This window comes from Aquarana catesbeiana, linkage group LG02, assembly GCF_042186555.1.
Source record: "Aquarana catesbeiana isolate 2022-GZ linkage group LG02, ASM4218655v1, whole genome shotgun sequence".
Lineage (NCBI taxonomy): Eukaryota > Metazoa > Chordata > Amphibia > Anura > Ranidae > Aquarana > Aquarana catesbeiana.
Window position 1 is genome coordinate 543200442 of NC_133325.1, and position 24812 is coordinate 543225253.

The 24812-nt window shown below is 42.2% G+C and overlaps 1 protein-coding gene across 1 annotated transcript in view; it reads right to left on the reverse strand.

Moving 5' to 3' along the window:
• AHCYL1 (adenosylhomocysteinase like 1) overlaps positions 1-24812 on the reverse strand; it is a 707570-nt gene that overhangs the window by 99328 nt on the left and 583430 nt on the right. Inside the window, exon 14 of the mRNA XM_073615883.1 lies at positions 7918-7986. Coding sequence (XP_073471984.1) covers positions 7918-7986 — 69 coding nt within the window. The remainder of the gene's footprint in view (positions 1-7917; positions 7987-24812) is intronic.

Genomic DNA, 24812 nt, shown 5'->3' on the forward strand with positions numbered 1-24812 from the left:
TTCTGGCCAAGTTATCGCAGTTTGTTCTCCCTGCCGATGCCCTGTTGGTGGGGATTGATGTGGAGAGTTTATATACATCAATACCCCACCACTGTGGCCTTGAGGCAACTATGTTCTTCTTTGATCACCATCACCCCCTGCAGGGTACCCAAAATGAATTTATTGGAGAACTTCTGAATTTTATGCTTAATAACAACTTTTTCCAATTTCTGGGTAATTACTATCAGCAGGTGAGAGGCACAAGTATGAGGGGCACCATGGGCTCCCTCATATGCGTGCCTCCACCTGGGCCTCTGGGAGGAGGAAATTGTCTACAAGTCCTCGATGTACCTCGGTTACTCCTTGTTGTGGCTGAGGTACATCAATGACGTTTTTATGGTGTGGGCGGGATCAGCGGAACAACTTATGGACTTTATGTCCGAACTAAATATTAATGATAGGAACGCCTGACCTACTCAAACCATACTGAGACACTTCCTTTCCTTGACCTACTAATTAGTAGATCTGGAAGCAAAATTACCACCAATACCTTCCGAAAAAAGACTGCTAACACCCTACTCTTGGCCCAGAGTCATCACCCTTATCCCTTGATTAATGGAATACCCACAGGACAGTTCCTGCGAATCAGACGGAACTGCTCTGAGGATGAAGACTTCCATAAAGAAGCACGCGAGATGTACCTTAGGTTCAGACAGAGAGGTTACTCTCATCGTTCCCTTAAAAGAGCCCAGAAAAAAGCCTTTTTGAAAAAACGTGGTGAGCTTCTTGCTACATCAAAATCCTCACGTCTGGAAAATAGTGAGCAGAACTTCCCTAGGATCATTACCAGGTATGGTTCCCAGTGGAAAATGGTACAGGGGATCCTTGAGAAGCACTGGCACATTCTAAAATCAGCTCCATTGATTACTAACCTTGTGAGCCCTAGACCTCTCAGAAGATCACGTAATCTTGGTGACCTACTGGTTCACTCTGAGTATACACGAACAACTAGTAAGAATTGGCTTACCAGCTTCAGGCCTCCTTCTGGTATGTATGCCTGTGGACACTGTAATATTTGCAAGTATGTACACCAGACCAATGTGTTCGCCAATCCACGTGGAGGGAAAGACTATAAAATTAAACAATTTATTAACTGTTCAACAACTCTGGTTATTTATATGCTTACATGCCCATGTAATAAAACCTACATAGGTAAAACAAAACGTGCTCTCCGCATAAGGATTGGCAAACACATTGCAGGTATTAAAAAGAAGGATGATGAATGTCCAATTCCTCAGCATTTTGCCAAGTTCCACAATTGTGATCCAAAGGGCCTGACTGTGAAAGGAATTTACAGACTAAATCTGCCTGCCAGACGTGGTGATTTTGATACTATTCTACACCAGAAGGAAAAAATGTGGACATATTATCTGGACTCTATGGTCCCGAAAGGGTTAAACACTGAATGCAATTTACAGCCTTTCCTGGAGAAATAAATGTCTTGGTCGTTTTCTATTTCCCTTTATTGAGGGAAAATATATATACATCTGTCTCTAATATAGGTATTTTACAGTACTTATTAAAATTGAAAGTGGCATTTCATCCTTTGGCAGTCATTCCATTTAAATACTTAGGACATAATCGATCATATAAATCCAGTTGTTGTTTTCACTTATATTTTCCCTGCTGAATGTTCGCTTTGAGAGGTGCCCCTGGACGACATCTGGTGGTAATGGTTAGTTAACACATCTAATTGTATTGTCTATTTAAACCTGATCCACGGACTCCTCCCTGCTCTGAAGAAACCAGCGGTCATTGGCTGGTGAAACGCGTCAGCACGTCACTCCAGAACCGCGTGCATACTGTGGTTGGAGGATCAGCTGGGATCAAACAGCTGCTGACCGGCTTTTTTCAAACCTGCATGGGCACGACTTCCGGTGACTACTATGCAGCGAGTACACTGTTTATCTGGCAGAAAGGTGGCTCAAGACGGACTTACACTCCTGCCATCCTTTGGGGTTGAGTATTGCGGGCTGCAGACCTCGGATGTCCTCTGGATGGTGAGATATTTATCGCTTCTATCCACACTTTTTACAATCCTCCTCGAGCTGCTAACACTCCCCCTGCTGTTTCTGCCATTAATTACCGCTGTCACTCTGCCTATATCTACAACTGACTTATCCATGCAAGTTAGCTTTGCCAGCTACATGTGCTGTTTCCCCGGGCTAATAATTAATAGTTCATGCCCTTTCTTTATCAACCTACTTCGCTGAACCAGTTCCTTCAAAGGACTTTCTCCATCCACACATACCCACATTCCCGTTATACCACGCCTCTGAAGAGTGATCTATTGAACCCCACTAGCAGCTGCTTTGCAATTTAAATCTACTCTATACCATCAGTGTTTATGAGTGGTGAATGGTGTTTGTGAGTGGTATGTTTAGCCGCGGCTCCCTTGTTTTTAACGGCAACGTTGTCATTTTTTAACAGGGTCTGTGATAGTCACCTACCATACCCAGCTCTATTCTTTGTAATATTCTATCAGTGTGGTCTTTATATTTTTGTATAATACATTTTGACTTGTTTTTTCAGATAGTGTTTAGGTGTTTTCTTGCCCTCTTAAGAGACTCTCATTCTCTTTGTTTTTCTTTCTGGTAGGTTGTTTCCATTGTGGTCCTAGTATGTGTATGTACAATATAATAGCCGGGATCCTTAGGATGACTGTCCAGTATGTACAGTATAGATGGGACCTATAATGAATATAGAAGACTTTATAAAGGACAAAGTAATATATGAATCAAGCAGTGAATGTGTTATCTGCTCAACATTTGCAGGCGGTGAATCATTGGCTGTACATACAGACCAGCAAGATTCACCTGCAGTGAATGTAGGGTGAATACACATATACTAATGATAAATGTGTCCTGTGTTTTAGTGTAGCAGCACAATGATTGGACACACACGGGGCACCTCCCCCTGTCAGTGATTATTATGGTGTAAATGTGGCTGTGTTCCCATGGTGAGTGTGTGATGACAGGGGACACAGTGAGGAGGATGTGTCAGGCTCATACTCCCAATGCATTCTCGAACTTGGCTGTGAAAGTTCTGCTCTCTGACTGTCACCTCGTCCTTGTCCTTCATATTGCTGGATCCCACCAAGGACTATGTCTTCTGCTGCTAACCCCAAAGAGCATCCTTCCCCGTCCAGGAACTCAGGGAGGCACAACAATAACAAAGACCCGCCTCCCCCTCTCCCCCCCCGTGCTTCGCTCCACTCCTTCCTTCCCTCAGACACCGCTCCGGCCAAAACACTGGCACACACACGGCCTGCTCGTAATGCACCTGCTGATTGGACAGGAAGCAGGGCAACCCTGGGTCGTTGCTTCTGTCATAAGACTCTTCCTGCTTCTCCTCCCGGCCAATCAGGAAGCGAGTGATGCAACCCTATTGGCAGGGAGGAGAAGCAGGAAGACATTAGCGAATATTAATTTACTAATGTCACACAACTGGGTGGGCTTGGGGGCCCACCCTTTTTTGAAGCCAAATAGAGCCTCAGGCTCTAATCATGTGCTTAAAAAAAACAAAAAAGATTGAAATCCATGCGTCCGGCACCCTGCATGTAGATTAGGGGCTGGGCGCATGGATTAGGGGGGCAGCTCCCCTGCGCCCCAATGGAGTGGCCGCCGCTGGTTAATGTTATACAAAGTCCATTAACCACTTCCTGCCCGGGCCTATAGCAAAATGACGGCTGGGCGGTGGTTCAGTTATCCTGACTGGACAACATATGACATCTTTCAGGATAACTGCAGGCACGCGCGCAACGTGTCAGTCTGACACACCTGTGACGGAGGCTCTTTACCACGTGATCAGCCGTATCCAGTCATGGCTGATCACGATGTAAACAGGAAGAACCGTTTATCGGCTTTTCCACACTCGCGTCTGACAGGCGCAAGTAGAGGAGAGCCGATCATCAGCTCTCCTGACAGCGGGGGTCTGTGCTGATTGTACAGATGCCTGCCCAGGACCACTAGGAATGCTGCCAGGACCACCAGGTATGCCACCCTAGACCACCAGGGATATGCCAATCAGTGCCCAGGCAGCTGCCAATCAGTGCCCATTAAAAATGCCTGCCAGTGCCATTAGTGGTGCCTATCAGTGCAATGTATAAGTGCCAGCCAGAAGGGCCACCTATCAGTGCCCATCAGTGCCGCCTATAAGTACCCATCAGTGCAGCCTATCAGTGCCCACCAGTGTCACCTATGAGTGCCCATCAGTGCTGCCTTTCAATGCTCATCAGTGCCGGCTACCAGTGCCCATCAGTGCCGGCTATCAGTACCTATCGTCAGTGCCCATCAGTGGAGAAGAAAACTTTGTTATACAATTTTGTAAAAAAGTAACAAAGAAAAACTTTTTTTTCAAAATTTTTGGTCTTTTTTTATTTATTTAGCAAAAAATAAAAACCGCAGAGGTGATCAAACACCACCAAAAGAAATCTATATTTGTGGGAACAAAATGATAACAATATTGGGTACAGTGTAGCATGACCACGCAATTGTCATTTAAAAAGTGACAGCGCTGAAAGCTGAAAATTGGCTTAGGCAGGAAGGGGGGTAAGTGCCTGGTATTGAAGTGGTTAAGAGATCTTCTCATAGATATGAAAAGGTCCAGATCGCATGTGGACAATGTCACCCCCCCCCCCCCAATGTGGCCAACATTCCAATAGATTCTTTATGCCATGGTGCAAGATCTACCCAGCTGAGGGTGATGTAATAGGACACTACATATGGTTAGTAACCTGTAAAGTCCATAATGGTATCCCATATAGGATCAGTCCTTATACATCTAGCTTGCAATGAGAGTGAAATAGTGGCTTATATAGTAAGCATCAGATGCAAAACGCCCAGGGAGGGATGTCCTTGTCATCACATATAGTACTCTTGTAATTTGTTAGCAAGACATCTACTGTCCTCCCTTTATTGGCAAATTAATTACATGGGAAAACCTCCAACTGTGTAGTATATGGATTGTCATTGCCCAGTGTGGGAGCCATCAGTATAATTTGAAAAGAAACAAAAAGCCATTTAACACTCAAGTAAAGGAAATGTACTTAGCCATCCATGTAAATCTTAATGAGTCCAAGCTGTGTTTGTAGCGATAGAGGTATATAAGTCCATATCCAGCAAGAAGATCAGCCCCTAAAGGAATGGGGATGGGGGAGATAGGGGAGGATTTATCCCAAAGGCTGGCTGTATGGGAACAAGCTGGAAGCCTGACCGGTTTCGCTGGCCACGCCGCCTGCTTCAGAGGCAATTGTCGACGATTGCAGGCCAATTTATATATATGTGTCAGATAACTGGGTCTTGTTACATTCACTTATGGATACAGCACATAGTGTGTACAATTGAGTTAGAGCTCAGTCAGGTTTTTATGTCTTTTTTTGTTGTTTCTCATATATAAACGCACCCCAGCTCACTTTAATGCCGAGTGCAGCTCAGGATCGAGCCCACAGGTACACAGAGAAGAGGAGGAGCCCAGAGCACCAGCAGGGGACCCCAGAAGAGGAGGCATGCAAAACCATTGCACAGAAGATGTAAATATGACATGCTCGTTATTAAAAAAACATTTTTTTACAATCACTTTAATGAAAAAGAGAACAGGATTTTTTCTTAACCTGTATATTAACCCCATATCGCTCCGCCGCAGTACATTTACTGCGGCAGGGCGGCAATTGAAGACTAAGTCATGTATATAAACGTGACTGAGTGTCACTTTGGTGACAATGAACTACTCTGATGACAGGATGTAAAAAAAAGTTAAAAACAAAAAAAATGTTTAAAAAATTGAAATAAGAAGAAAATAATACAAAATTATTTATGTATTTTAAGTCAGTATCTGTCAGTATCAGTCAGTCAGTATCCCCGATCACGGTCATCATCAGTCATGACGCTGTACTGCACTGGTGACAGTATGTACAAAAAAAAAAAATGGGAAAAAAAACAATTTTATTTAATTTCTTCACTGCCCAAAAAATTGTGGGAAAAAAATTACAACTCGCCATGCCTCTTACTACAGGTTTCAGACTGTCTACTTTACAAAAAAAGGGGTAATTTGGGAGGTAAACGTACTGTCCTGGCGTTTTAGGGCCTCAAGAAAAGTACATCAGGATTAATCAATTTTCAAATATATATTTCATTTTGCCCAAAAATTTATGAAGAAACGTGACTTTATTGGATATTTTTTCTTTTTTTTTTTTTTTTTTTTTAATTTCTGACTTTTTTCGTTTTATATAGCAAAAAATAAATTACCTAGGAGGCGATTGAAGTAATACAGTGTCGAAACCCGGTCATGAAGGAGGTACATTTTTTTTGGAGCTTAAGTGGTTAAGAACCCCTCAATAATATTCCCTTTTTCTCAAATCAATTTTATCACATGTATGCATAATTGTAGCATACAACAAATTCCCTGAGACTGGCATCTACATTCCAAATAATAATCCCCAGCGCAACAGGAACTTGTTTCACCACTGTTTATTGGCTTCTTCAGGGATTCAAAATGGGAATAGTACTATTAAATCCCAAAATGTGATTTCTGCATGCACACATAATAGTGGCTTTTGGTGCCTGCCTCCTTCGGTGCCCTTTTATGACTTTGTATGCATCATATTCAATGGCATCGTTATGTGACCAAATTAAAGCGGAGCGCCAAGCCCTCCTCCAAAAATTAATCGTCAGCTGCTACAAATACTGTAGCTGCTGACTTTTAATATTAGGACACTTACCTGTCCAGGGATCATGCAATGTCGGCACCCCATCCGATTTTCAGATCGGTTTGCAGGTGCTGCTTCCTCCATTCATGGTAAGGGAAACCGGCTGTGCATGCAGAAAGCATGCTGCTCTTTCTAACTGGCCGATCTTCTGGGGGACCTCGCTGAAGCCAGGTCTCCCGGAAGTGGGGACAGGTACCTGTCAAAAACAGGTACCCGTTCACCCCCTCCCCCCAAAAGGTGCCAAATGTGGCACCGGAGGGGGGGGAAGCAAACAAGCGGAGCTTCTACTTTTGAGTGGAATTCCAGTTTAAAGAGGAGCTTCAGGCTCCCCCCAAAAAAATTTTAAGTGAGCAGCTACAAATACTGTAGCTACTGACTTTTAATATAAAGACACTTACCTGTCCAGGGATTCAGCAATGTCCTCACCTGACCTGATTTTTCAATTGGCTTCAGATACAGGCACAAGCATAGCAAGTAAGGATAACTGGAAGTGAAGCCTGACGGCTTCACTGTCGGTTTCCTACTTTGCAAGCTTGAGCCGTGCTGTGCCTTGTGAATGGTCCCGTAGTCTTCTGAGACCTGTGATGTGTCCCAGAAGACCGGGGGGAAAGAGGGGGTGAACTTCCGGATCAAAACCAGGTAAGCGCTGCCCCCCAAAAAGTGCCAAATGTAGCAGTAGAGGTGGGGAGGGTGCAAACAAGCAGAATTTCCCCTTTTGGGTGGAGCTCCATAATTACTGTATTTTCCATGACAATTTAGCATGAGTTTACATCATCGTATATCAACTTTATTCCTGCTTTATACATTTAGAGCAATATAATTTTTAGTAAGTGTATATTTCTCCTTGAGTTATTTTCATTTATGGAGTCCTTATATTAATTCTCAATCAGTGGTCATCTTTTGGTTGAACAAACTTTTAAAAACATTTTTTATCTGCTGTATGATTCCATCAAAAGACATTTTTATATACATTTTATTTACAGCTGTCCTCTATGCAGGAGCAAATTATGAATTTAAAAATGTGTGTAAATTGTTGGCAATATAATACAAAAAATAATATTACTTTCATTGTAATGAGAGATTTAAGATTATGTTACATCAATTTGCAGTGTTCTATACTGACCTCCCCTATTTTATTTATGAACACAAAAAGACACAGACTTACAACTTACCTCTGTAGTGGCCGTTATTGAAAGTACAAAAGTAGGAATAGTTGAACAGCTCAAATTGAGGAGACGGCCCTGAAACACAGGTTATATATTTAGCATGATGTAACAGACATTAGTAATTAAGTACACAAAAACTTTGCCAACACGATATACAGTCAGGTTCATAAATACTGGGACATCGACACAATTCTAATCTTTTTGGCTCTATATACCACCACAATGGATTTGAAATGAAACGAACAAGATGTGCTTTAATTGCAGACTTTCAGCTTTAATTTGAAGGTATTTACATCCAAATCAGTTGAACGGTGTAGGAATTACAACAGTTTGTATATGTGCCTCCCACTTTTTAAGGGACAAAAAGTAATGGGACAATTGGCTGCTCAGCTGTTCCATGGCCAGGTGTGTGTTGTTCCCTCATTATCCCATTTACAAGGAGCAGATAAAAGGTCCAGAGTTCATTTCAAGTGTGCTATTTGCATTTGGAATCTGTTGCTGTCAATTCTCAATATGAGATCCAAAGAGTTGTCACTATCAGTGAAGCAAGCCATCATTAGGCTGAAAAAACAAAACTAACCCATCAGAGAGATGGCTAAAACATTAGGTGTGGCCAAATCAACTGTTTGGAAAATCCTTAAAAAGAAAGAACGCACCGGTGAGCTCAGCAAAACCAAAAGACCCGGAAGACCACGGAAAACAACTGATGGATGACCGAAGAATTCTTTCCCCGGTAAAGAAAACACCCTTCACAACAGTTGGCCAGATCAAGAACACTCTCCAGGAGGTAGGTGTATGTGTGTCAAAGTCAACAATCAAGAGAAGACTTCACCAGAGTGAATACAGAGGGTTCACCACAAGATGTAAACCATTGGTGAGCCTCAAAAACAGGAAGGCCAGATTAGTTTGCCAAACAACATCTAAAAAAGCCTTCACAGTTCTGGAACAACATCCTATAGACAGATGAGACCAAGATCAACTTGTACCAGAGTGATGGGAAGAGAAGAGTATGGAGAAGGAAAGGAACTGCTCATGATCCAAAGCATACCACCTCATCAGTGAAGAATGGTGGTGGTAGTGTCATGGCGTGGGCATGTATGGCTGCCAATGGAACTGGTTCTCTTGTATTTATTGATGATGTGACTGCTGACAGAAGCAGCAGGATGAGTTCTGAAGTGTTTCGGGCAATATTATCTGCTCATATTCAGCAAAATGCTCAGAACTCATTGGATGGCGCTTCACAGTGCAGATGGACAATGACCCGAAGCATACTGCAAAAGCAACCAAAGAGTTTTTTAAGGGAAAGAAGTGGAATGTTATGCAATGGCCAAGTCAATCATCTGACCTGAATCCGATTGAGCATGCATTTCACTTGCTGAAGACAAAACTGAAGGGAAAATGTCCCAAGAACAAGCAGGAACTGAAGACAGTTGCAGTAGAGGCCTGGCAGAGCATCACCAGGGATGAAACCCAGCGTCTGGTGATGTCTATGCGTTCCAGACTTCAGGCTGTAATTGACTGCAAAGGATTTGCAGCCAAGTATTAAAAAGTGAAAGTTTGATGGATGATTGTTAATCTGTCCCATTACGTTTGGTCCCTTAAAAAATGTGAGGCACATATACAAACTGTTGTAATTCCTACACCGTTGACCTGATTTTGATGTAAATACCCTCAAATTAAAGCTGAAAGTCTGTAGTTATAGATCAAACATCTTGTTTCATTTCAAATCAATTGTGGTGGTGTATAGAGCCAAAAAGATTAGAATTGTGTCGATGTCGCAATATTTATGGACCTGACTGTATGTTTTGTAAAATCCAGTAAAAGTCAAAGACATTATAAAAAGCAAGAAACACTCTACTACTGTGTTATACTTACACGAGGTAAATACATACAGTGCAATGTAAATCATACCACATACAACAATTCAACCTTTGTGTGCATGTTTGATTTTTATTCCCTAACAATTCCCATAGCCCTGTATGTTCTGCTTCCTGAGGAAGACATCTAAAAGTTTTTTTGAAGTTGTGGATGCTTTCAGCTACTACCACTTCCTGGGGGAGGGATCTGCACATTTTTGCTGCTTTAAAAGTAAGGAACCCTTTTGCTAATCTAATGCCACGTACTGACGATCGATCATTCTGACAACAAAACCGTGGATTTTTTTCCGATGGATGTTGGCTCAAACTTGTCTTGCATACACACGGTCACACAAATGTCAGAAATTCCGAACGTCAACACGTACAACGAGCTGACAAAGTGAAGTTCAATAGCCAGTGCGGCTCTTCTGCTTGATTCCGAGCATGGGTGGACTTTTGTGCGTCGGAATTGAGTACACACGCACGGAATTTCCGACAACAAGTTTTGTTGTCGGAAAATTTGAGAACCAGCTCTCAAACATTTGTTGTCAGAAATTCTGATAGCAAATGTCCGATGAAGCATACACACGGTCGGAATTTCTGACAACAAGCTCACATCGAATATTTGTTGTCGGAAATTCCGCCCGTGTGTACAGGGCATTAGGTTAAACCTCCTTTTCTTCTAACCTCAATTATGGGCATGTGTCCTCTTCAGGTACCTTAGTGTAAACACAGTTTATTACAGTTACTAAAGTCCCATTTGATACACTGAATTTGTACAATGTAATCATATTGCACCCCCAGCCCTTCATCTCCAGAGTGCTTAGCTATAATCTATGTTGAGATCCTCCAACCCCTTTAATAATTTTGTTGCCTATCGCTGAACTCTTTCTAATTCTTATAGACCCCAGATCTTCCCATAAAGAGGACCTGTGATGCCTTATTACTATCACAAGGGATGTTTACATTTCTCGTGATAGGAATAAGAGTGATTGAAAAAAACTTCTATACCCCTGGATGATGTCCCATTTGACGAAACATGTTTGGTTGAGCTACAACGGTGATGGAATCATACCTGCTAGGGTGATGACTGTGCTGATTTATCTACTTGCCTGATTTTATCTGCTTTATGTGAGTAGTATTCTTTTTTTTAATAAACTGTTGAAGTTTTATACTACTACACTAGGAGTTTTAGGAGTTTCTTCCTCATCTCCTCATGCACCTGAGCTTCTTCTGCGGGGTGTTCTGGGAGCCCTTATTCTGTGTCCTGAAGTATGCCATACACACCAGCAGGGATCTCTCCTAAAAAGTGCAGCCAGGCCTCCATATCTGAGGTCTGACCTATCGGTAAGCAGCTTGTGAGTTGGGTGTGGAGTGGCATATGGTTGCATAAGAAGATTGGAGCGATATACACATTTACTTCAATAATTTTCTTGCACCTCCATAATCCTCACTAAGCTAACAACCTATAAATGGGAAACAGATAATTGTAAATATCTGCAAAGTATAAGTAACAGTCTACACAGCAGGAGCTTCCAGAAAAAAAAGTAAGACTATGAAAAAAACAATAGTGCACATTAAAATTGATCATGCCAAACACGGAACATCTTTTCTGGAGTTACAGGAGCGTGCCTCTATATCCTGTAGTCAGTTTGGATGCCACGCCACCCGTCCAACCCTTCCATATTGATGGACAATGGCTCATGCTGGAACCCGCTATCAATAAACACTACAGGCTGGGTGGTGGGTGTGGTGCCCAAACAGACTACACAAGATACAGGCATGCTGAGCATTGGCACAGTATCCCGTTACTCTAAGAAGGAAGGAAGAGCTGCTGTGTGTGATGCTGGATAAATGCACACAGATATGCCCCCTTGCTATTGGGAACCAGGGACATAGATAAAGGGGGGGGTCAGAGGGGTTGAAACCCAAGCCCCCTCTGCCCCCAAGAACATCCTGCCAAAAATCGACTGCATGGTGTCCGTGCTGTGCAGCTTGTCACTGGTGCCATTCGCAGCCGTCTTTAGGGCTGGGACACCATGCAGTTGATTATGCAGTTGGCTGACAGCAGGGGCGTTACTAGGTCTAGGCGTTGCAGGGAGACCAGAGGATTAGGCTGTGGGCAGAACACAGCACTCTGCAGGGAGAGTAGAGGATTAGGATGTGGGCAGAACACAGCAAGGAGACCTGAGGATTAGGATGTGGGCTGAAGACAGCACCCAGCAGGGAGACCAGATGATTAGAATGTGGGCAGAACATAGCACCCAGCAGGGAGACCAGAGGATTAGGATGTGGGGCAGAACACAGCACCCAGCAGAGAGACCAGAGGATTAGGATGTGGGCAGAACACAGCATTTGCAGCGAGACCAGAACATTAGGATGTGGGCAGAACACAGCACCCAGTTATTCCCTAGTCTATTCCCAATCATCATGGAGGGCGGTTTTATTTTGCAGACATCTCACATATGTGAATTCTGCATTCAGCTATTTCAGCTCTGCTTTGTCCCTTGTGATGGTACATTGTACAAGAGATTTTCAGATTTCTGCTGACTTTAGAATCATCACACATAAGACAGAGCGTTAGACAATTATTGCAGTGGGGGCTGACTGTTCACATGAAAAGAGACAATTTTCAGAAGAAGTCAGACACGAAGGGCTCAGGGTCAAGGGGCAGCTCAGCACTTCCAGCGGGAACAATGAGAGGAGAGGGTGAGAGTCATCAAACATAAGACAGTTAAACAAGCAGGGGGATCAGACTAGAAGAATCCGAAGGTGGTGAGAGTTGGAGTAGAGGGAGTATCAGACACACAAGGGGCTTCGACAGACAATGGTTGAAAAAAGAAACGGAGCCTTAATAATCAGAGATTGACCAGGCATCACTCCCCTGCAGTTCCGTGCTGACACACTGAGCTGTGACTGTGCCGGCTCTCTGCCACCCCCTGCATGCTGGAGGGAGGAGAACAAACACGCTTCTCTCCAGCTTAACACATTCAAACACACAAGCAGACAGGTGGCAACTCTAGACTTGGGGCTATGAGCCCCAGATTCGGGGCTATAGCCTCAATAGCCAACCCCTAGTGACGCCACAGGCTGACAGTGTCTTCTGGCAACTGGCTGGCATATAGACTCATTACTACTATGAGGGCCGAGAAAGCACACTGAGAACAACGGAAGTGGCCGGCGCCTATCCCGCCCAGTGCACCCACCTCTCTATTCTCATTGGCTTTGGAGAGGAGTTTTGCCTGGGCTTCCAGCGCAAAATGCTCTGCTGTGTAACTGCCGGCCCGTTGCATGGTCTGGATGAACTACTGGCTGCTGTTCTCCTCTCTAGGTGCGTCCCTCTTTCCTTTTTGGCTTAGCCTAGCCTCAATGAAGCTGCCTCAGAGTGTCCTCAGGTGGCTCAGACTGGGCTAGTTTACCATTACAACTGCTGTGCTGCTGCTGATATTCTGTTCATACTAGGTAGAGAGACTTTGTGACAACTGGGCTGGCAAAGTTAGTAATTGAGGCAGGGCTGAATCTTCCATTGCTGCAGTGTTAGGCCCCTTCACATCTATTGATTTGGGATTGTGGGCAGAATCACTGCACTGCAATGCCGGAAAAATGAAGGATGCATGTTTGTCTGCCATTTATTTAAAATTACACCTAAAATGCTGTGTGGTTTTGCTGTGATCATTGCACAATTTATCACACAATAACCGTGGCAAAACACCACATTTTAGGTGCCATTAAAAATGAATGGCACACGGAGCCTAGCGGAGCAGACATGCATTGTTAGAGCTCCACACCGCTGAGGAGAGAAGAGAAGGACAAAGCGGAGCCTGCAGGCTCAAAAGGTATCCATTTGAACCTTTTTGCCCCAGGGAACAAACTGTGAAAGTTTGGGCAGGAAATATGGTACTGGGAGGAAACCGTGGCAGAAATAAAAATCACCTCACAAAGAGCTCACAGGCACTCACTGCAGCTGAAGCAGCTCCAGTCACCTCACAAGATACAGCATCAGGGCGCTCTCACAGACAAAAAATGTCACAGCAAGACTCTCCATTTGAGTCAGATACAGAACAAATCCTCTCACAAACTTCTCCACAAGCCACCTCAGTATCCCCAGTAATATTATTACAATTTGAAAAGATGCTTCATAAGGCTTTAAAACAAACCTCAGACCAAATAACAAACAGCCTAACCAAAGAAATAAGAGAGCTGGGAAACCGCACCGCAGCCTTAGAAATAAAAATGGATGAAACTGAAATTACAACCCAAGAAAATATAACAGAATTGGAACAATTAAAAAAAGAGAATTTAATACTTCAAACTAAGCTCGAAGATTACGAAAATAGAGCCAGACGTTCAAACTTGCGCATAAGGGGAATACCTGAAACTGTGACAGACCTGCAATCTATTATTACTGCTCTATTACAAGAACTAAAGCCAGATATCCCTATTGAACGTTTAGAACTGGACAGAGTACACAGAGCCCTCACAGCCAAAAAGAAAGATGGACCCCCACGTGATATAATCACAAAATTTCATTATTACAGAACGAAAGAACAAAGACTAATTGCTGCAAGAGAAAAAAAGGAACTTAATTTTCAAGGACACAATTATCAAATTTTTGCTGACCTATCCCAACTTACTATTACTAAAAGACGATCCATGAAACCCCAACTAATGGAACTGCAACGCCACAACATTATGTATCAATGGGGCTTCCCCTTTTCAGTCAGATTTAACTACCAAGGTACAATTTACAGAAGCAGATCAGCAGATGAACTACAACAAACCCTTTTAAAATTAAATCTGACAGAACCCACAAGCAGCAACACTCCCACACGCAGAAGAATGGCATCATCTTCACCTTCAGGCAGCACCCAGAAAATTCCAGAACAAAATGGGAATCATCATTCTCACAAAAGAGGCCGTTATGCCACATCATCCATGGACCAAGAAGATTCAATGGACTGACATCCTAATTCCTGATATCTCTTCATTTATTATACTAAGAGATGGTTCTCTATAAAAAAACCTATATTTATAACTGAATGTAACTGCATTCTGATAGTCACACACTGTGTGGGATCATGTTACATTCCAGTTATATTTCTTATTACTTCTGATTCATATAACCTTAGAATATATAAGTGAAATAAGGAAATTCTTGTTCAGTTATATATTATCAGGTAATAACAATAGATTTATTACTTTTTAGGACAAATATGTTCAATAATCCAGAAGTAATGGAAGCTTTTTTTTTTTTTTTTTTTTCTTTCTTTTCTTAAAACAAATATATTATTACCTAACTAGTTCCTAGAATTATGTTTTTGTTTATTCTAATCTGAAGCAATACAGCCTCAATTTTATGAGTTAACATATCTAAACAGTTACATATGAATAAAATATGTAATTGTTTACTCTAAAAGGGTTAAAATCCCAAAATAATTCAAACTATCTTCATCAATACCAAAGTTATTAACAGTACCTTTCTAACTGAATTATTTAGCCTAGGGCAAGACTAACCATATACAACCACCCTGGAATAAATAATTTCAACAAAAACTATATTCTGCACTCCAACTAATGAAACATCATTTTGATGTCTTTTGACATAGCACTTCTCTCCTGTAAGCGGAAGATCCGTGTACCCCCATTAGCCCTCCTCATTCTCCCAACCATATTATGTGGGAGTGTGACGAAGGCACTTATTCCCCTGAGAGAGATATTTATTCTCTTTCACGGGTAAATTGTGATTACTTGCAAAAAATAATTTATACAATGTATCATCTAATCTCATATGTTTTTTGTTTACTCTTTACTCCAGAATTCACTGGTTTCTTTTCTATCTATTCATCTCTTCAGTCCACACAGGTTGATCTGCGCAGTCAGCTCTGCATAACAAAAAGTAAGTCAAAACTATTTGATCTATTGCCATGGCACCACTGAACATACTTTCCCTGAATGTTCAGGGAATAAATGTCCCTCAAAAAAGGACCAAAGCCTTCCGTACTTTCCATAACAAGAAGGCTCACATAGTATGCCTCCAAGAAACACACTTCACCAAAGATTCTACTCCAAAATATATTTCTCCTTTTTATCAACAAATTTACACGGCTTCTGCCTGTACCAAGCAAAGGGGAACTCTAATTGCATTTCACCGATCCACACCATTCACCTTATCATCAGAAATTAAAGACCCAGAAGGTAGATACCTGATACTCATGGGTTATATAATGGATACAGCAATCACGGTGATTTCCTACTACGCTCCTAACAAACAACCTACACCATTCCTCTCACATATATTACAAGTGATTAATACACACAAAATAGGAACAGTGATAATGTGTGGGGATTCGAACCAGGTCCTCCTCCCATTTCTAGATAAATCACCTTTTACACCATCCAAAATAACCTCTAGATTACCTTTTTCTCAACTTCTTTCCAAATACAATCTGGTAGATTCATGGAGAGAAAGTAACCCAATGAAAAAGAAATTCACTTATTTCTCGCACCCTCATCAAACCTTCACCAGAATAGATCATATTTTTCTAACAATAGGAATGATACCAGAAATTATTGCATCAGATATAATTCCGATTCCGTGGTCTGACCATAATGCAGTATACACTACTATAGCCTCAGCCATACCAAAAGCGCATGACCCAACGTGGTACTTACCGGACATAATGCTCAAACACCCACTACATCAGATGGCCATTGAACAAGCTTTAAAGGAATACATATCAATTAATAATACAACAGACATCTCCCCAATAACACTGTGGGAAGCTCATAAGCCTGTCTTGCGTGGTACAATACAAAGACAAATGGCACTATTTAAACGGGAACGCAAAAATCTAGCAAAAAAACTAGAACTCAATTTTAATGCAGCCTACATATCATTTCAAGATAATCCATCTCAGAGTACAAAATCTCATCTGGAAAAATCTAGATTGGAATACGATCTATTTCTCACTGAGTCAGTTGATAAATCCCTCAAACGCTCCAAACACAATTTCTACATGAATACAAACAAACCAGGTACATATTTGGCTCGGGCATTAAATTCAACTAACAAATCTTTCAAACCAATACGTTTGAAATTATCAAAAAATGTTTACACTTGTAATCCAGTTAAAATAGTCCATAAATTTCACTCACATCTCACAACTTTATACAAGACAAACAATGAATTTAATCCTACAGAGGCTGAATCCTTCTTCTCAAAAATAACCTTACCTGAGTTATCTCAGAATCAAAAAAGCAGTTTGGATGAGCCTATAACTATAGATGAAGTTGCTAACGCCATAAAAGACCTAAAACTTAACAAAAGACCAGGCCCAGACGGCTACTCGGCTTTATACTATAAAACATTCTCAGAAATACTCTCTCCCATTCTCACTGAAACTTTTAACAAACTTCTAGATGGACATTCTTTTCGGCAAGAAACACTAATGGCAATTGTTTGTATGATCCCAAAACCCCTTTCTGATGATACTTCCTGTGTGAATTATCGGCCTATCTCTCTGTTAAACCTCGATATTAAATTATTAGCAAAAATAATAGCAAAACGCCTCAATAGCATTATAGGAAAATTAATACATAGAGATCAAGTAGGCTTCATGCCAAATAGACAGGCAGGCGATAATATACGCAGGGCAGTGTTATTGGCACATATTGCTAAAAAACGGAAAATCCCTTTATGTTTTCTATCTCTCGATATTAAGAGGGCATTTGACACAGTATCCTGGCAATATATGCAATATTCATTACAAAAATGGGGTTTTGGACCCCACTTTTTAACATGGGTCAAAGCATTATATAATAAACCCAAAGCCTATATAAAATATGCTGGATACAAATCTGAAGCCTTTAATATCGAAAGAGGTACCCGACAGGGTTGCCCATTATCTCCCTATTATTTGCCCTTATACTCGAACCCATGGCCCAATATATCAGAACAAACCAAACTATAACTGGCATTGAGGTAGGAGGTATTACACACAAATTATGTATATTTGCAGACGATATATTACTTTTTCTATCCTCACCACAGGTCTCTGGTCCTAACTTAATACCAGCTCTTGATGGATTTGCAGCCCTATCCGGCCTTATGATTAATCCTAAGAAATGCCTAGTGCTTAATATTTCACTCACAAACATGGAATTGATCCCGGCTAGGGCTGCACTCCCATTCACATGGGCAGAAAAATTAATCCCATATCTTGGAATTCATTTAACTGCCTCTCATTCTGACTTATTCTCAACCAATTATCCTCCTGTATTAAGACGGATCACAAATATAATAAAACAATGGTCGCAACTTCCTTTATCCTGGATGGGGAAGATTAATGCAATCAAAATGACTATTCTACCTAAATTGCTTTATCTATTCAGAGTCCTCCCTATTCCAATTCCTTCCTATTTTTTGAGAACAGTACAAAAAAGAGCAACTTCGTTTATATGGGGCTCTTCTAAACCACGTATACCTATACACACACTACATCTTCCCAAAAATAAAGGAGGCCTGGGATACCCTAATTTTACTAACTACTACAGAGCGGCACATTTGGCCAGTCTGTCCAAATACCATGCAAAACAGGAAATCCCATTATGGGTATTTATAGAGGCTTCAGAAAATTACCCTCTATTAATATCAAATTTATTATGGCTTGAACCTAAAGACCGCTTTAAAATTCATAATCCCATAACTAAACACTTCTTATCTCTCTGGGATAAACTAAAAAACAAATATCAGTTACAATCTCCACACAATCCTCTCCTTTCTTTTATCAGAAATCCGGCCTTTTATCCGGCATGGATCTACCCAAATTCTTTTAAAGCTTGGACAACATCAGGCATTCAGACACTAAATGACTTCATAGCATCTAAATCATTCCTTTCATTCCCATCGCTTAGAGAAAAATATGATCTACCAAACTCTGAGATATTTAGATATCTCCAAATCAAAAATTTCTATACACCATTCCTAAAGGGGGATACACCATTATCCCAATTATCCATTTTTGAATCAATCTGTACAAAAGATCCATTTGCTAAAGGTACAATTTCATCACTTTATAATCAATTATATGGAGTACCAAATCTTAATAGACCCTCTTACGTTCAGAGGTGGGAGGAGGACCTGGGACGAACTTTAGAAGACACGGACTGGTCTAACATATGGCTCACATCTAAGTCATCTTCACCCAACATCTTAGCACTGGAGACAAATTATAAAGTCCTAACTCGCTGGTACCTTGTACCCGCTAGAGTCGCAAAATATTCACCTAATACCTCAGCTCTTTGTTTTCGAGGATGCCCAGAAATAGGCACATATTTACACATATGGTGGACGTGCCCAGTAATCCAAACCTTCTGGAAGGAAGTCTTCGTGATTGCATCTAAAATATTTAAAAAAATAATACAACCAGATCCATATTTAACTTTACTTAATCTAAAACCGGAATGGTTAACACTCTCTCAATTCAAACTTATGATCCAACTAATAACGGCTGCAAAACAAACAGTGGCCAAGGCATGGAAATCTCCTACATTGGTACTAGCAGAAACAATTCACAGAATGAATAATACAATGTCCCATGCTAAGATGGTAGCCATCGATCAAAATCAAATTCCAAAATTTGAAAAACTTTGGCATCCTTGGATAAAACAACAGTTCCTGTCAAACTTCAATGACTCTGTCCTGTTGCCATGGTAACAGATTAAATGACTTACAGAGACACCCATTCTCAGGCTTCAAAGAGAACTAAAAAGAATAATAAACTGACGAGCGGGACAACCTTGTGGACCATACCTCTACCTTTCAACCCTTTTTCTTCTTTCTCTTTCCTTTTCTCCACCTTACGATTAAAGCTCATTATCAGAATTTATTTGACCTATATACACTCTACTTGTAAACAATATGTATAGTAGGTATAAATCATTTAAATTTCTACAAAAGTAACTAAGGAAATTATATATATCTTTAATTTAGGTTTACGTGAACCCAATGTTTAATATTTGAAATTTCATGATATTTACCTATATAAACCCTACTGTAAAACAATGAGCTTACTTTATAGATCCTTGTAAACTTACTTTATGTATCTTTATAACATTGTATACTCAATAAACTTCTTTTGACAAGGAAAAAAAAAAAAAAAAAAAAAAAAATGAATGGCACACAAACACGCATCCTGCGTTTTTCCAGCATTGCAGTGTGACTTGAAATCACAGCAGAATCACAGTGATTCCACCCACAATCCCAAATCGATAGATATGAATGGGGCCTTAATGGCAGCAACTGAAGCTGGGATGAGTTTTCCATTGCTCTTGTGCTTCCCATGCTGCATTCTAATGTAAACCTAAGCTAATGGTACCTTCACACATCTCTGCAGTAGCAGCATGTTTTTCTTTGCGATTAGATGCCTTCCCACACCTGCTAGCCTAAAAAAAAGTGAATGTATTCCTTGCTGGTAATTTTCCAGTTGATTTTTTTAAACTTTTAATAATTAAAAAATTTAATTACATTTTTTTCCCCTATGTAGTGGGCTGTGCCCGCACTGCATGGGTTAGCTGCTCGATTTTGTCTAGGGGATTGCAGAGCCAAGATATACTTACCTAATCCTCCAGTCTCTGAGGCTCCTGCCCCCCGCAGTCCAGTGTGGTGGGCTATTCCTGACATCATCATGCCCACAGACCAGCTCTGGACATGAGGATGGCAGAAACACTACATCGCTAGACGTGGGGGAGCACCATTTTCCATAAGATTAAAGGATTCAAAGGGGTAGAATCTCTGCATTCATCCCTAGACAAAATGAGCAGCTATCCCTTGCAGTGTGAGCACAGCCCATTTGCATGAGATTCTTATTTCACAAAGTTCTGCTTTAAGCATGTGTAAACACTTACAGAGTAGTGGATTGTGTCCTAGGTAAAGTCCTGTATGTTAGGTGTAATTCTCGGTATCTGTTCTTTTTCTGCATGTATAGACTCTGCCAATGCTACTTCTCCTGTCTTGTATGCTGGGTATAATTATCAGTATTTGTTCATATTCTGTATATATGGACTCCGCACAGTACTACTTCTCTTGTCCTGTATGATGGGTGTAATTCTCAGTATCTTTTCTTATTCTATATGCATGAACACCACACAGTATCGCTTCTCTTGTCTTGTATGCTGGGTGTAATTCTCAGTATTTATTTTATTATTATACAGGATTTAGCCAGCGCCAACCGTTTGTGCAGCGCTTTAGAACATACAGTATCTCACAAAAGTGAGTACACCCCTCACATTTTTGAAAATATTTTATTATATCTTTTAACCACTTCAATACCAGGCACTTTCGCCCCTTCCTGCCCAGGACAATTTTCAGCTTTCAGCTCTGTCTCACTTTGAATGACAATTGCGCGGTCATGCTATACTGTACCCAAACAAAATGTTATCATTTTGATCCCACAAATAGAGCTTTCTTTTGGTGGTATTTGATCACCTCTGCGGTTTTTATTTTTGGCTAAACAGACTAAAAAAGAACAACATTTTTGAAAAAAATAGAATTTATTAACTTACCGTAAAATCCATTTCTCTGAGTTTATTGACATACACAGCCTTCATAACGATAGGGTTATATCGCCTCCACAGAAGTAGGACTAGGCAGAAACAAAAAACAAAACACTTGGCCACTCCCATGGGCCGCCCCCAGCCAGTATATAACCCCCTCTCTGCTCTAGGTATTCAGTTTAGTAGCAAGCAGTAATAGAAGTATCAAATGAACTCCATAGAGGGGTGGGTGCTGTGTCTGTCAATGAACTCAGAGAAATTGATTTTACGGTAAGTAAAAAAATCCTATTTTCTCATTCGTTCATTGACAGACACAGCCTTCATAACGATAGGGACGTCCCAAAGCAGTGCCAACATGAGGGGTGGGAAAACTAAAAATCCCAAGGCTAATACAAGCACCAACCAGGTAAGAGAAACTTTACCCAGAACAAGCTGGAACCCAAGCTGAATGATACCCCTTCAAGAGGGAACAGACCCTCAAAACAGCGGCCTGCAAAAAAACTTGCGGCCAAAAGAGGCATCTGCAGATGCCAAACCATCCACTTCGTAGAACTTGTGAAAATGTACACAGACGACCAGTGGTTGCCTTGCCAACTTGCGCAACACCCGCCTGGTGACAGAAGGCCCAAGAAGCACTAATTGCCTGAGAAGAATGTGCCATAACCGGGAAAGGATGAAACCGATCCATGACAGGATAGCCCAGAGACAATATCTGTCCGAACCATCCAGCCCAACAGACTCAGTGGCTGGCAACTACATCCGAATCCCCCAAACTACATCCCAGCCAGATAAGCCAATTCCTTAGGATGTGCCGTCCAGGGACACAAGAAGCCAACCCAATGTCCTTATTCAAGTGGAAATCCAAGGAGGAACACCATCTTAACCTGGGTAAGGTGAATGACAAGACAACTCCGCCATTCACGACCCCCTGCAAGCAGAAGTGATAGCCACCAAGAGGTTCCCTTTCGAGACCAAATAAGCAGTGGAACCTCCTAAATATTTGGAGAAAAAGATAGAGAGGCCTTTGGGGAACTGAAAACACGAAGTTCTGATCCCACGGCGGTGGAAGAAAACCCCCCCCGGTGGAAACGGACGTCTAACCCCTAGCCCAAAAAGGCACGCACCAGGGAGTGTGAGACCAGGAGATGCAGGAAAAGACCACCCAGGCCGACCCATTGCCCTCCATGGTTCTCAAGACCTATTTCCTTAAATGGAGATAGGAAAAAACAGAGCCACCTAAAAGGAACGAGGACAGACCTGGTGAAACTCGGCCCAGAGAAAGGCCCAACCCTAGCCAACTGAGGTATCCGTCTGACAGCATTCCACTCCTGGAATGCGTTAGTCTGAAATGACCGGAACTAGACGTTCTGCCCGCCGGAGAAGGATACTGACCACAGCCAGGGTCATCAACAGCCTTTCTGGCTCACCCTGGTGAGGGACATAAGCCACCTCTGTAGCCTGTCCGACTGGATCCGTACTGGAAGACCCCGAAGTCGAGCCATCCGTGATCCAGACCTAGTCTGATCAATTGAAGTTCCGGGATATTACACGGTAGTCCAGATTCCACCAATGTCCAATGACCCTGGGCCGAGCTCAGTCCCAGGACGTCTTCCCACCCGGACAGACTGGTATTGGTGGTCACCCTGTTCAATACAAGGGGAGAAAGGAACCTCCCCACTGAAGAAGCGGAGAACGAAGCTCCCAGACTAGGAAACCTCTGGTTTCCTGACTCAGCCGAATCCGATTGTTCAGAGACCATGGGTATTTGTCCCATTATGCCTGGAAGACGAAGGGAGCCTACATGGAACTGTGCAAAAGACCTTGCCTCAAAAAAAGGGGAGATACCATCAGACCCAACATCCACATGTGGATCCGCAGAGAAATCCACCTACCGGATAGTAAATAAAACAAACGCCGCATGCCACTTCTAGAGTCTGTCCAGGAGAAGAAACAGGCTGGCCAGAGCTGAAGCCCGGTCAGGCTCAGATAGATCAATGTTCTGGCCGGACCAAAGCAAACTTCCGATCGTATAGACGCCAATGGTGCGTTGGCCCGGAAACAAACCCAGGTCAACTGCTTGGAAGTCAGCTATGCTCACCACTATACCACCAACGCCTGAAATCAGAGAAAGTCTATATAGAAACCACGTTGTTCCTAGGTGTAATCGAGAATTCGGCGCAGATGATCGCCTAAGCAGCCCAGGGCCGTCAACCCCCACTGACGTAACCCTGCCAGATCCGGGGCCAACACCTTATGAACATGACGTCGCTGAGGACGAAGCGCGCACGACGGCATCATGCTCTTCACGTCACTTCCGGGTACACGAGAGGGTGGAACGCTGCATCAGCGTCTGGTTGCCATACCCGCTACCTCAGTTTATGCTCTGGAATAGTGACAATCTATACTTGTCTATCTGTCAGGAACTGTTGGTGCCCTACCCCAGTCACATACTGGATGGGCACTCATTAGTTTTTGGGACTTTTTTTGTTCTATACATGGTTTTTAAAAGAAAATAAAGTGTTTTTACTTTATTACGCTATGAAAGCTCTTTTTATTTTCTGATGCACGAGGGCACCACAATACCTCCACGGAATAGGATATACAGGAGACATCTATCGCAGCAAGTGGAGAGTCCCATCCACAATCCACTGCAGGTGGACCACCCCTGTAAGGGTCCCGGGAGCTGGACATACTGGAGACATCCAATGCAAAAAACAGCTAGCGGAAAGTTCCATCTGTAACATACTACAGGCACACTACCCCTGCAGGGGTTCCGGGAGCTGGATAGCGCAATAATTTTTTGCACCTTCTAAAGAAGTCCTGGATTTGCTACAACAGGAAGGGAGCAGAGCCCAGCAGAAGCCAGCCAAAAACGCAGACCCAAGGAACGAGTTAGCTCTAACTAGCAGCTAACTAGCACATACCACCCTGCTTCCCCATTGAGAACGTCAACGTATGACGAAACGCGTCCGGGAGGGACGTGCTGACGTCACCACGTTGCCATATTGAGGACGGGAGAGTGTCTGAAGTGCCGGCCGGCTCAGTTTTACCTTCGTTTTATACTTTTCATGTTCTTGTAAGTGCTACTTCATTTTTAATAAATCAAGAAGTTATACAGTATTACGCTATTGGCTCCTTTCTATCATATGTGCACTGCTGAGCCTGGATCCCCTGTGGCAGGACGTATCCTCACCGTTCCTAATAGGAGCTCGTTTGTGATTTCGTTACATCTGTCTATCCCATTTGGGGTTCTGACTGAATACACGGGACGAGTGTGTTTATCCTGCCTCAACGGGATCGATCATCTCAAGGCCCAGGCTGGGTTTAAGCCACTTGCCCCGATTTGGCTTACTTCTGGTAAGCACATTACCTCACGAAGTGTTCCAGATTTATGCCTTTTCATCACATATTTATTTTGGATGAATTCCACGTCACTCATTTATGATAAGACTTATTTTGATTCATACAAGGGACTATTAATTGCACACGGGA